Raw genomic sequence first — 14,612 nt, forward strand, 5'->3', positions numbered from 1 at the left:
AATTAGGTACTAAATATTATCAGATTATACACATGTTACGTAAAAAGTATACGTGAAAAATTATTGCGTCATTCGGTATTGACCTAAAAAATATCTTTAGGTTTAAAATAGCGTATCGAATATTCGCGTTATCGTTCTTGCCAGAAATGAAATAATTTTATGTTCGCGTTATCATAAACATAAAATGGTTTCGGATGCATTTAAACATATTCCTAGATGTTTTACATTACGTGATAGTATGTCGAACCCGCATTGTTCAAATTATCTAAGAAACCTTCGACTCTACCAACGAATTTAAAAACTTAACAATTTTAACAACATCGTTCGTCCTTTATTATTTTACAGTAGCTGTTTTCCTAATACTATCGAAACTATTATCGATATCTGGAAAATCTAAAGTTAATCAACTTACCAGATATTCATATTTATAATGCCATCAATATGTATCGTTCTTAAATCTCTGTTTGTATTAAAAAGTAATTAATGCTCGTTAAGAATAATTCATAATATAATGAATATTAATGGATTGTAGAGATTGATTCGTTCACAGGCTAAAACGGTTAACTACACTTTTGGAAATTTCTCAAAATTTAGCGTTAAACCAGTTGATGCGTACGTTATAAGATTTTTGTTAATTTTCTTTTCTTTTTGTCGTATGCTGTTAACCACTTTTTTGCGAGCGAACGGTTCAATTAATAAATCAGCAGCAACCGCGAACGTCATTGCCTCTAATCAGTACCAAATTAGTATCTCTAATCTAATACGTTGTCACATTAATAAATTGAACCTACGAGGAGTAGATACGGACAGTAGCTATCATAAATATACCGACACTCTTCAAACTAGCATAACTTTCTTAAAATTAAAGCAGACAGTTTGAGTCTTCTTACGAAGATAAAAGGATTACCGTACTAGATGACGATGATGAAATAGCAATTAGTCGGAATCGCGAAGAAAATGGCGAAGGTCACTTTTTATAGCTCTTTTTTATCTGAGCCTGTAGTGAAAATTTATTCCATTGACATGTTTTGAAGATTTATGCCGGTTATATACATGCTGAAAATTTCGTTGAAATCAGTTTTTTCGCGATTTTCGGCTGAAAATTTCAAGGTTCGTATATCTTTCGACGCTTGTCGCTTGTTTCTGCACCAACCGATCTTTATAAATTTTTCAGCATGTACATGCCTCGAATCTTTAAAATGTGTTGTTTAAATGTTCATTACAGGCACACATATAAAAAGTTGTACTTTTTTCAAAATCTTTTTTACACGTCGTCTAGCAAACTAATTGTACCAACTTCTCAAAAAAAAAGAAAAAAAAATAGAAAAAAAAGGAAAAAAGAACTGGTCGTTTGGTTCAATTTGAAAAAAGTTATTCGCCGTACGATTTGACAATCGGTTGCTGCAGCAAATTTCTCTTTAATTATTCTTTAATACGACAAATCTCAGCGCGTTATTCCACGCGAAACTCGAGAAATTGCGACGAAACCTTGTCCTTGTTTCAATTAAAACTCATGTCGAGCATGATCTCATGGGAAAAAAGCGCACGATTCTCGTTACGTTATTTTCTTCGTTGGACGCGACACCTCCGTCTCGCGATGTGCAAAATACGTAATTCGATTAGCAGGAACGAAACGTTCGACGGGATAACAAAATCAGTGGTTTAGTACCGGGGAAAAAGGACGAGCAGGTTTAATTGCTATCCGAATGAATTTCTGTCTCGTTATGTACGATATACAATGGAAACAAATAAAAGAGCCATACGAATAAAAAAAAAAGAAAGAAGAAAATAGCAGTCGAAACCTTCAAATCGTCGACCGATGTAATTATCGGCTATTGCAGTGCCGCAGGGTTAATTTGCATTTCGATGAAATTACGTCTCGCCGAAATAATCTCGCTTTCGTCGATATTATGGCCCTCGTGAAGCCTGACCGGGTATTATTGTTATAACGTGCGCGTTTCCGACTCATCGTCTCGTGTATCGAATGTTAAATCCAACGACGTGCATTCCCTGCACCGTTCCAGTCTTTCATCGTCGTTTTATGACGTTGGTAAACGTAAGTGCAGACACCGGCTTCGGTTTCCTTTTCATTTTAATTGAATTATTCAGGATCGATGGTCTGCCAAACGGTTAATTCGGATGATTATTATTCGTTACTGTTCGTAGAACGATGTTATCGGAAAATGGAAACGCTTCCATAACCAGAGCTATAACATTGAAAATTAAAATCGTGTTTTTCTGAAATGATAGTACATATATCTTAATCGGTGAAACTTTTAACGTCTTAAATGTCACCGTGAAGCGGCAGATATTTATGCAAATGTATTTATTTAAGAGGAGAACAGACAGCGCGTCCATTACATATCTGACATATTCTTTGCATAGGGCAATTTATTTTTGCATATGTCGCAATTTTTATTTACATACATTACCTATGTATTACAAGATAAGATAATAACGAACGCTTGAAATTATTTCAGTTTTAACTTTTATCTGCACAATTTGAACTGATAAAAATATGATTTCATTCATATATGTATATGAATTAAGCATGAAAGTACAAGCACAGTTTGCGACCTGTTTTGCCTCTAGGATATGCGTATTAAAAGTAACCGTATTAGTTGGTAATAAATATTCGAAATAGCCACTAGGCCACTAATACAATCTGATTCAGATTTGTCGCGATTATGCTTGAAATCGATAACGTATAGTGCTCTGATATAAATTCTTCAAAGGTTACAAAAACGTAGCAACACATTCGCGTCTGCCATCCTTGTTAACCGATGCAAAATAACACGATAAAAATTATTGTGAATCACGAACGCGAATTCGAAAAAATTCTCACGTTCGGTTCGAGAAAGTAGGATATCACAACTTTCTCGTAAGATAATTATATCAAGTATGTATATCGTACGGAACGTTGTAAATATACATTTTTAGGAACAATGTAAACTCGGAGAATGAGTAATCTGAAATTTTATCGCAACAATTTGTAATTTTATTAGGGCATAAACTTCGTACTTATTTAATCATCGGCTTGCGTATATAACGTGATATTTCACTTGGCCTGTAGTTCAACATAGTGAAACCGTGCAATCAAAAAAGCATGACCTTTTCTTAATAATACATCATTTTATAACCAACCTCACTCGAGATTACATAATGTCAAACTTGTACTATACGATATTTCTGGACGAACGTAAATTTAAGAAAACATAAAATTTTCCACTGTCAATCAGAAATCGCAAATGCGCATATTGGTAAACGCAATAACAATAACTTGTAGAAATTACACGTTTAATTTGAAAAATGTATTTAGAATGATGTATTTGCTCTTATAATAATAACGTGTCATTATTGTTTTTATCATATAGCCGAAGGTTATATGCTTTTTATGACTCCGTAAATTGCCCCACAACTAAAGTTCCGTTTGCTATAAAAAATGTGTGTCATTTGAAATTTTAACGCGATGAATATATGCAAAAGTTTCACAGTGCATTACCATATATAAATTTGAGGTCAATGTTTCGAATACTTCTTTTTTATTGTATCAACTTTCGAATGTAAAAAAACAATCGTCGTGCTATTTAACGCGCTTAGACATTTTGCAGATTTTTTTTTTTTTTTTTTTTTTTTTTTTGAATGTGAGAATATATAAAAGCAGAAGGGCAAAAATGTAATGCTCAAGCGTAATGCTTAATAAGTAAAAGCAACTTTCTGGACTGGATTTCGTTTTATAATTGCATCGATGAAACTATATGAATTTGCCTAAACATTCGGGCTCGAGCCATCGTTTATAAAGAAGTCTCTTAAATTTCTCTTACGCGTTAAAGAAATCTAAGAGATTTATAAGATAATACGTCGACCTTTTTTATTGCACAAGAATAGCTCTAGCTATTTGTAGCCTACTAGCAACCAGGAAAGATTATTTTCTCCCAATAATTGCGTTTAAACGTATGGATCGTTATACGTGCCCAAAATCTTTCAAGATATTTTTATTGGTTAAACCTTGAAACCTTCTCCTGTATCGTCGCGTTGGATGTGCTCGTGCATCGATAATTTTACAAGTTCGTGCTTCACACGATCCATCGTACGCGGGCTCGAGCAATGGCCGTGATAATAGAAGCTGTTACAGTAGAATTCGTTCAGGGTCGATGAAAAAAAAATGTGCTTACACGCTTACAGTCACGCTCCGCTGTATTCGACATTTTCTACACGCGACGTGACTATTTGTTGCGGAGATTCGCCTCGAGACTATACTTTACTAGAATTGTTTCGTCCAAGAGTTCTGTCTGTCACATAATACGTACAAGTTATCGGTGACTGCGTATTACGAAAGAACGTGTTGTACATTTAGAAGCACCAGGCGAATGCTTTGTTACAGCTCGAGAAATTTAATAAGTTGGAGAAAGAAATTTAATAATAGGTTGATAAAAACGTGTACGAGAAAACGACGATAAATTATTGGGAATTATCATCGATATAAAAATATCGTTACTCTAGCAATTGAACCTTCTTCGAAAAGCTATGTTTCCAAAGTGTAGTTGGGAAAAATCGAGGAGAACGATCTTGCACAATCGAGCGCTCTATGGCTGGATTTTTTGCAAGTGCATCGATTAGACGATAATGCGCTAACAACATTTGTTACTTAGTACTGAACGAGGCTAATACGATGGATGAATTTTTCTGACACGTAACCATATTATTAATCATCGATAACTCAAGCCGGTATCTTTATGGTATTTAGTGCTCCTTTCACTTTACTTCTTCAAACGAGGTATACCTATAGAAGTACAAAGTACATTTACGCACGATTCAAGTTTCTAATTCACGTAAGATTTGATAACGCTTTGACATTCCAGTAGGAAGAAATTGCGAAATATCTTTTCCAAAAAAATTCATTAGAATTAGAAATTACATTTACAACGTCTGTCAGAGTGGTCAATAAATGAATAATTTGCAGCAAAAAGATACGTCATGTAATGACATTTAGACTTAGATCGATGTTAAGCTTCGTCTATCGTATACCGATGTTTCGTTTTTTTAATCAGTTGCATAACGACCAATACAATGAACGTACAGCAAGAAGATAATTTTGTATTTTCTTTATTCTATTTTTCATTTTATTTACGAATTATATTTACGAATAATTACCAATTTAGTCTTCATTCGCATGAACATAATGTCAATCCTCTATAATACTTAACGAGTTCTATATCCACCGACTATATAGTCTTGTATCCTCTACATAATGAATGGAGCGCTCATAATGAATTATGTAAAAGAACCATGTTTTTCATAATTTATCAGAGTATCTTCGTACGTCAAGACCAGTCGGCTAACTTTTTGTCCGTTGCATTTTAATGACTAGATCATATGCGTCAACCGTTCGTACAACAACTACATTTTTATTATTTTTATACGATGTAACCTATGATATGAAAATATTCCAGAATGATTTTTTTAACGATTTTACGCCTTGATCGTCCACGAATTACTGCTCCCGTTCGAACATCTACCAACCTACCAAATTACTGTAAGTCGATTACTCTCTGTTCCGCTGGGAAAAAAGTTGTGTCTACGTTTTTATTGTCATCGAAACGCGTACCACGCGGGGCAGAAAAAAAGTAACGATCATAAAGTAACCGCCTACGACCAGTTTTCGTAACATTACGTAATTAAAACGGTATTTTCGCTCGGACTGGCGCATACATAGCTCATTGCCGGTAAATAGTCGCAAGTCGAATCACGGTCATCAAACGCCCACGTGTCGCGAATACCCATGCAAGAATTCACTCGACATTGTGAAAGTAATCGTACGTCCTGTTTTTGGTTCACAGCCAGAAGAGGCCGCAGCAGCAACAACAATACCAGCAGCAACCACAGCATCATCAGCATCAACACCAACACCACAGTCATCAGCAACAGAATCAGAATCAACAGCAACGTCAGAGTCAACATCAACACCACAATCACCAGCACCAGCAACAACATCAACACCAGCACCAACATCAACACCCCTCCTGGCATAGGACTACTTTAGCGTCCTGACCACTGTGACCTTGACCCTGACCGCAAGTCGAATAGTCCTAGTAAAAGAAAAGAGAGGAATCTTCTCGCTAGCGAAGAAACGCATCCGCGAGATCCCTTTACCGGTTCTCGAAAATCGAGCCAGAGAAGAAAAAGAAGATCCATCAAACCCACACGGAAATACAGGAAGAACGTTTCACGTGGCCGATCGGCGTTCCTACAGACGTTGAACATCCTCGTCAACCTATTCACCGTGATACTCCTCTTCAAAGACCTTCGCTTTGATCATCATTGCTGCACAGATTTCCCTTGTATCGCGTCAGAGAGCCGCTGCACTCATCGTGATTTCCTCTCCATAGAGAGCCTTTCTCTATCTCTCCCTCTCTGTCGTGAGTCCGTTTGTAGAGACCTTTTGCTTGTGTGATCGTTTTCGTGGTGTTTCCGATTCTTTCTGCCGAAACACCCTCCTTCTTTCATTTGACGATAGAAATGCAATGCTTGTTTCGGATTCAATTCGACCGGTATATCCCTATGGTAGTTGTTAATTGTGTTGGTCGTGTCAAGTCGTGTCGATAGAATTTCGTTTCGTAGAGAATTTTTCCGTTCGTTGCGAAGATTCGTCGCTTCGTCGACCGATCGTAGGCGACGGAAAATATTTGTTCAACGATCTGCACGCAATAATCAACGATTCTTCTGTTATTTATAGAACGTTCGTTCTTGTTAATATTTGAAAATACAATTTCGTTGATCGACGTGCGAAGGAGGGAGTAACAGCTTCTAAACGCACGAAACGCGGTAGAAAATACAAGTTCTCTCGTCAGTCGTACTTCTTTTAAGTTCATCGTACTTTAGACGGACGAGTACGTAGTAACTAACCAGAGCGACAGTGCAATACGCGAACGCCGTGACGAGACGAAAGTTTTCATATCGTAGATACCTTCAAATTTGTTTCATTAATTCTTAAGAGAGAAATTCGCTTGTTACAAACTGTCACGCACCTGACATGCGAAAGATCGTTCTTTGTGATTCCCTTTTACGAAAGATGGATAACGCTTTTCGATTCGCAGTATCGGATTGGGCTCGAAGGCTCGATTTCTGTCCTCGTGAAATAGTAAAACGGTTGTATGACTCGTTCGTTCCTTTAGAAGAAATAGATCGATCCATTGTAGCGAATAGCAAAAGATATTTAACCGTTAAGCGATAGGATATTAAAATTCGAATAGAAATACGAGCGTGAATACCGGGAACAGAATGTAAATAAAATTTGCGTGTTTATCGTGATGTGTAAGGAATAAGTGCAATGTATCATAAATGAATGTAATTTCGTAGAATTCTGATGGAACTGTACGATACGTATCTATAGGCAAAGCTGTATAAAGATACGCGTTGTCTTTAAAACACAGTGAGTTCGTTGTTTCGTTTCGAATAATTTCACGTTCATTCGCATAACCCTTTTACTCGTGCGATCTAAATATTACGTTCGAACATTGTTTGATTTAAATTCTCATTTGACTTATTAATCGCCTAATTAGTCAACGAGTCAGTGACAATGACATTGGTTATTGTTTTAACATTTTAATCGGTTAATCTCCGCGTGAGAAACATCGTTACATAGCCAGAATTATATCTTATCGTCGAAAGCAACGTAACGATTACGTAATCTACGCGAAAATCGTCTTTCACCCTCTATAATTAATCGGAAATTTACGATCTATAATACGTATGTATATTGGCAGAAAAATTATAGTGTGCCGTCTTGAACCGAGAATTCGGAATTAATAATAAACAATGAATCAATTATTTGACGGCGGTGCAATGAGAACGACGATATAATACGATGTCTCGACGAGTAAATAAAATAGGACACTAAATATATAGATACCTATGTACGTATATGTATATAGCTGTATGATGTAACTTGAATATCATACGACGTTATAGAGGGTTACCGAACTGTATCCGGTAGATCGTTTCGCCCGAAATTAAGTTCTGCGTTTCGTTTCGCTGTTTCTCACCGATTCGACGGTTGATTTTGATATTGTTGTTACTCGACCATTGTTGTAATTATTTCGTACTATAAATGACTATTTTGTCGAGCAAAGTAGTAGGCGATAATACATAAGATATGCATAAGCGACGAAACGTGCAATAGTTTTTAATTCGATCATTTCGCATGGATCGTCACGGCGATCGTGAACTCTTCTCACGATCCTATCAACGGAGACACTAACACGATACGAACGAACGTTTTCATCCTGTATCTAAGTCGAATTTACATGCAACAAGTAAAACATGTTGATCTTGCCGCTAGCATTTATGCAAATTAATGAGAGGCATTAATATGCCGCATAGATAATCTTGGCTATGCAAACAGGAATATTACGAAAGAATTTGAGCGAAGAATCGATCGAGAAATATTAATTCGTGCAGCATGCATATTTATTTAAAACACGAAGATAACGGATGATGAAGGGGATCATTTGGAAAGTATCGGTCTTAAAAATCAATAAAGCCAGTGCTTTCGTATCGCTGGCCACGAAGAACTTAATATAGCTACAACTAATTAGGTCAAATCAATTTTTTATAGCCTACATCCGTTAAGGTTTAAATTGTCCCGTGAACTAGTTCGTTGGAATATTCTTGATAACAATTTATTTACGCATAAATTAAATACCGTTAAAGTGGAAGATGAAAAGACGAAGGATAATGTATATCGATCGAGTAAACGCAAACATGAGACATTGTTAGTCATAGAAATCTGTGTGATCAATTAACGACAGAATATGATTATTCTTCAAGGGACCGATAATTATAATCCTATTTACTATTTCTTGATCACAAAATATATTTAGAAATCGATGATAGATTAACATTGAAATTTATGAGATTCAAATTGCGAATAGAAACAAATTGAATCCGACCATGATAGAAGTAAAAAGAAAAAGACGTTATTCATTACCTACAAACATTAAAAGGAGATACAATCTTGCATCGTATTAACGAACTAAACGCGGAAACATATCTTACCTAATTGTCATTTAATAAATATGTATCCGACGCTTTCCTATTTTTCGCGTTAGAAGTTTCAAGTTGAAGCATTATAGTAAATCTTCTACGAATATCTTGCGTTCCTGCAAGCAAATCGTCTTTTCGTATAGATTGCAAGTACCTGTAATTATCGACCACGTTGTTATCTCAAAGTATAATCACATTTTGCTCGAAAGAATTAACGTTCGTACATGTATATGCTTTGTTTGTTTTACTTCTGTGTGTAAACTCGACTCCAACAAACAAGACATTAAGCCGTTTAACACGTTATTTACAATCACGACTAGGTATCAAAAAATTATAAGGAAAAGGAAAGAAATGACTAAGTATGCGCGTCTGAAATGACGGAAACAGGTGCTATTCGATAGATAAAAAGGAAAACGATAATGTATTTCGGTGAACAGAAAGCACGAAAGAAGCGTATATAGGTAGACGATTTAGGTAGAGAAAATATTTTACATAACGTACACATAGGGCACGCAGATGTATCGTGTAATAAAATATCCGCGATTCAGTGTACCTATGCATGCACGAAAAACGACCCCTTAAATATTTCTCGGTATTTGTCGACGCTTTGCGATCTATAATCCAGTAGAATATACGATATATTTTCTGATTATACCTCAGAGAGTAGCCATAAAATGGTTGGTAATAATTTAACTCGCTGGTAGTCGGATGAAATATTAACTAAGCAAACTTTGGCATAACAGTACCTGCGAATTTGTTACTTTATTTACGATATTTCAGATAAAATGCTAACCGGGCAAATTGTGGCGCGTTCAACGACGATTCCGTGCGATATTATAAAGCATAATGTGTACACGACTATACTTCGACAAAATTATCTAATTACTGTACCGAATCAAATTGCTCTCTTATACGGAGGACGAATATCAAAATTAGGATTATAATTTGTAATTTAAGCTATCGTAATGTACGGTGTAGCCAGCGAGTATATGTCTATAGTAAAAATCGATTGCCACTACGTCACTTCTACTTTGCCTTGAACCTGACAAGGTATATTCGCTATAATGAGATTATTCAAATCCGTTTAAACAGAAATTATACAACATTCGTGTGTTGAACTTTCAAACGTTCTACATTTGTAACGCTGTGTTAATATTTCGTCTGAACACGTAAGAAATTATTTCGTATCCGTTTCGCAAATAATGATAACGTTAATTGAAAGAAATGAGAAATGAAGAAACAAATCAAACGCGCGAATGATATATCGTTGAACCGTTAGAGTCCTCGAGAGAGTTCGCAAATATCAAAACGGCAAACACCGAGAATGTCGATCATTGTCAAAAAGAATTCGAATAACTCTGCTGCGACTGGAATAACAAGAGGAAAAGCCGACATTTCCACGGGACAAGGTTTCATAAACGGAATTGTATACTATTAATGAGCGTATCCAAAATAGATGATGCATTCGATGTCCGATTATTACATGTTCCCGATCTGCAGTTAACAGGTTGCCGTATATCATTCTGTTTTGTTAATCTTACTTTCCACGATTTATGGACGATGAAAATGTGCTATATCACGCAAAGTCAAACGAGCGTGTTAAATAATTCAATATGTTATACGTATGTTAGATTCTTAACGAGTTTGCAAAGAACATACTCGATAAAATGTGCAATACATAGTTGTTTCTTCGCGGAAGCATCGAAACGATTCGATTATCCAGTAATGTAACGTATATTTAATGAATATCATTCGACAGATTTACGAATATTTTTTTATTTATTTGCGTGCAACTTAGTTTCGGCGAATGAAAATTAGTTTAATCTTTAAAGAATGGTTAATTGATTCTATCCGAGTTCAGATAAAATCTAATAGATATTTTATTGTAGGAAGAAAATAAAATGGAAAATAATTTCATTTCTAAGGAACCTATCGACGTTTGTACTTTTTAGTTGAAAAATATTTTGCTCTTAGCTTTCGTAAAAGTATCTTTTCCAGTGGAAATTAAAAACTCTCGAAAATCGAAAACTTCTTAAACTATACGTGGAAGATCTTTATTCCTTGTCATGTAAAACTATCTTGAATATTTTTATTCAAACTATTAGAATTAGAGTGCGGTGATTTATACAAATTCGTATTTTTATGACTATAATTTAAAAGATCGAACCTAGACAGAGATATCTTTTATCTACTGTATATCGCAACAAATACAATTTGATTATTTTTTTTGGTTTTGCGTATTTTGCGCATTATGTGCATTTTTGGAACTTCAAATTTCCCAAAAATATAGAAAAATCCACAGCCTAATTGTAATTAAAAAGCATTTAGATTGAGACTGAAACGAGACTGCTCGACATCGTGTTTACTGCGATCGTGGTTTACAATACTAATTATCATCACTACCCTCACTACCACGTGGCACGTGGAATGTATAGATTTATACTTGTTTGTTTATTTATTGTTAGGTAGCAAACACGATGGTAACCATGAACAAAAGGTTCGTGGTACAGAGAGAAGCCAACTTTTAGATCAACCTTGACTGTTTAGCCTTTAGATTTTATTAGCTTTATAAGAACGACTAAAATATTATTTTGTTGATATATATATTGTACGACATTATTGATTATAAATCATAAATAACCTGTAAATATACAAGACCAATACAATATCTTTTACGTTACTTGAAAATATATCCACATAATCCTTCTACCTGTATATATACAGGGTGATTGGTAACTGGTGATACAAGCGGAAAGGGGGTGATTCTACGCGAAAAAACAAGTCGAAAATATAGAATAAAAATTTTTCGTTCGAGGTTTTGTTTTCGAGAAAATCGACTTTGAATTTTCGCTCGGTACGCCTGCACTTTATCGCGTCTCGTTATAACGGATCTCACTGTAGATCGTTGTCTCGATGGAAAAATTAAAAAAAAAAAAAAATGTTTATTCTATATTTTCGACTTCTTTTTTCGCGTAGAATCACTCCCTTTCCGCTTGTACCACCAGTTACCAACCACCCTGTATATCTATATATATATATATATATATATATATATATATATATATATATATATATATATATATATATATATATATATATATATATATATATATATATATATATGACAAAAATATGCATATTTGCTATATTTGTCAATAATATAATATCAAGAAGTAACGATATAATTTGTTACTAAAAATAAAATTTGTTTCACTTGTAACTAGACATTATTTATATACATATTTCCAATTAAATTGACCAAGTTGACCAAGTAATAAGTTTTAACTTATTTTTAATGCAAAACGTACCATCTCTTTTTATCTATAAATATCAGAAATGCTTAAATAATAATATCCTTTTTACGCAATTATATGTAAAATATGTAAAATGATTTTGCAAATTTTAATCTTAACGTTTTAATAAATGCATGAATATATTTATGAACCATATTTCGAAGAAACTATTAATGTATTAAGATAAGTTAAATAGAGAAAACGATGAAAGGTATTGGAACATACATATCTAGGGAAAGCTACATATATGTAATAGAAGCAGATATTACAAAAATTTTAATAAATACAGTATCGATAAAAACTAGCAATATATTTTATAATGAATATTCGTAATCTGCTGAAATATGTCTTCGACGTATTTTTATAGTTTCACAATAACGGGGCGAATAAAATAATTTTAACAAATAAGATTAATGATAATTTAGAATACATTTTCGACTTTGAAATAATATTTTCCTAATAAATAAGTAACTTTTAAAATTAACGTTCCTAAAGCAAAGTGCATACAAGCATTCTATCTTATCAGATTTAAAATTGGCGCCACTATCACATGTGTTATGGAGAGATTGATTATCTAGTGTCTTAAATTGTTTTTAGTTTCGATATAGATTAAATGGTAAATTTTCAAAAATACTTCCCGGTATTCACCATAATACATTTACAAATAACAACGATATTTAAATATAAAAGAAAAAAGTGTGAAGCAAAAAAATGCGAATGACAAGAATATACACTATATCGCAGAACGGCCATTTTGTTGGGAACACGCGCGCGCGGCTTGGTCACAAACGAAAAATAGTCCGAGTATAGTGTGCCGCGAGTACGTAGAATTTTTCTGCTGTGTGAATCGTTTGCGGTGTTTTTTGTGCGAAAATTGTATCGTTAACTTGAATCGAGTCCTGTGACAATTTAATATCGTGTTCACGTTCCACGGAAGGCGTCGCTGTCAAAGAAACGTGTAAACGCGTTTGATTGGTCGGAACAAAAAAATCCGCGAAGATGCAGTCGGCACGAAATGCTACATAATGCGACGCAAATACACCAGTATGTACAATGGTTGGCTTAAACTATATCGTGATGTTCTTTCGAACAGAAAATACAATCGTGTATAAGTATTTGATTCGCGGACGTTCAACACGCGTATAATACTAGGTAAATCAGACTAAGCACGTCGGTTTACTATACGTACGCACAGAAATACATGCATGCACACATAAACGCATACTTCAAAGAGGTAGAGGTCACTAGCCTTACGTACCACGGGGTCGTGTTCTCATTTTACTTCGGTACCGTGAAAACTTCTTTTTAAGTAATATTAGTATATTGTCTTCATTGGATTGCTTTCGTGACCGTCAGCCATAATGTAAAAATAAGAGTACCCTTTGAAACAGAGAGAGAAAGACGGAAAAAGGCATATATACAACAGGGTTGACTGACACGTCCCTGTGACTTTATACTCTTTTTAGTGTGCAGTATTTTATGTGCCTTCTCTATTTGCTCTTCCCTATTTTAATACTGATTACATGTATTCGAGATTTCCACTTATTGAGATCGCCATTCTTTCATTCCTGTGCATTTTCGACTCACTATCGTAATCGTATTGTCAAGAAGGGAAAAAGTGAGGTTATGAACGTGTCGCCCAATAATGTTATACCTCGATAGTGTCATTAAGTAACTTTCGAGTCAAACAAATGTCACGATTTATTCTAAAGTGCATTTCATATTGTGAATATCAAGTGGATTCATCAGCATAAAGTGAAAAATATATAACAGAAGGTAATCTATAATATCTGAGATACAACTCTTATAACTTTACGCAAAATACTAAGTCTTCGTTGGCAAAACAAGATAAAGATGACATATAAATAAACTACAGTTTTCTTTGTGTAAGCTATGATATTTTAATGTAATCTATAATTTTTATGTTCATGAAATTAGCGGAAAATTTCGTTTCTGCACGTAGAAATGGTGACATAGATATCGAGACATCATTTATGCAGAATAGGATTTGCTTAAACATCAGTGATTAATTATTACAAAGTTCAATGTTACCATAGCTCAATATTCAAAACTTTTGCGTCATTGTAAACCACGAGCTAAAACTGGAGATAATTATAGAGTATCGATATTTTAAGTACGCTGATATCGTGCAGTTTCTTTACACGTTTATGATACAATGTTTTCAACGATACTGTACGTTTCTAACCTCAAATTTTAACGTAAATTTTCATTTGAGGAATCGCTTTTACCGACCATCGGTCGATAGAAGAGATT

The 14,612-nt window shown here is 34.5% G+C and overlaps 2 protein-coding genes across 2 annotated transcripts in view; both read left to right on the forward strand.

Moving 5' to 3' along the window:
* Positions 1-14,114, forward strand: part of LOC126864603 (uncharacterized) — a 35,565-nt gene extending 21,451 nt beyond the window's left edge. Inside the window, exon 2 of the mRNA XM_050616110.1 lies at positions 5,841-14,114. Coding sequence (XP_050472067.1) covers positions 5,841-6,051 — 211 coding nt within the window. The 3' untranslated portion in view covers positions 6,052-14,114. The remainder of the gene's footprint in view (positions 1-5,840) is intronic.
* The window catches only part of LOC126864604 (uncharacterized), a 36,069-nt gene continuing 34,605 nt past the window's right edge, over positions 13,149-14,612 (forward strand). The window contains exon 1 of the mRNA XM_050616111.1: positions 13,149-14,114. The gene's annotated coding sequence lies outside the window, so the exon portion shown is untranslated. The remainder of the gene's footprint in view (positions 14,115-14,612) is intronic.

This window comes from Bombus huntii, chromosome 4 (assembly GCF_024542735.1).
Source record: "Bombus huntii isolate Logan2020A chromosome 4, iyBomHunt1.1, whole genome shotgun sequence".
Taxonomy (NCBI): Eukaryota; Metazoa; Arthropoda; class Insecta; order Hymenoptera; family Apidae; genus Bombus; species Bombus huntii.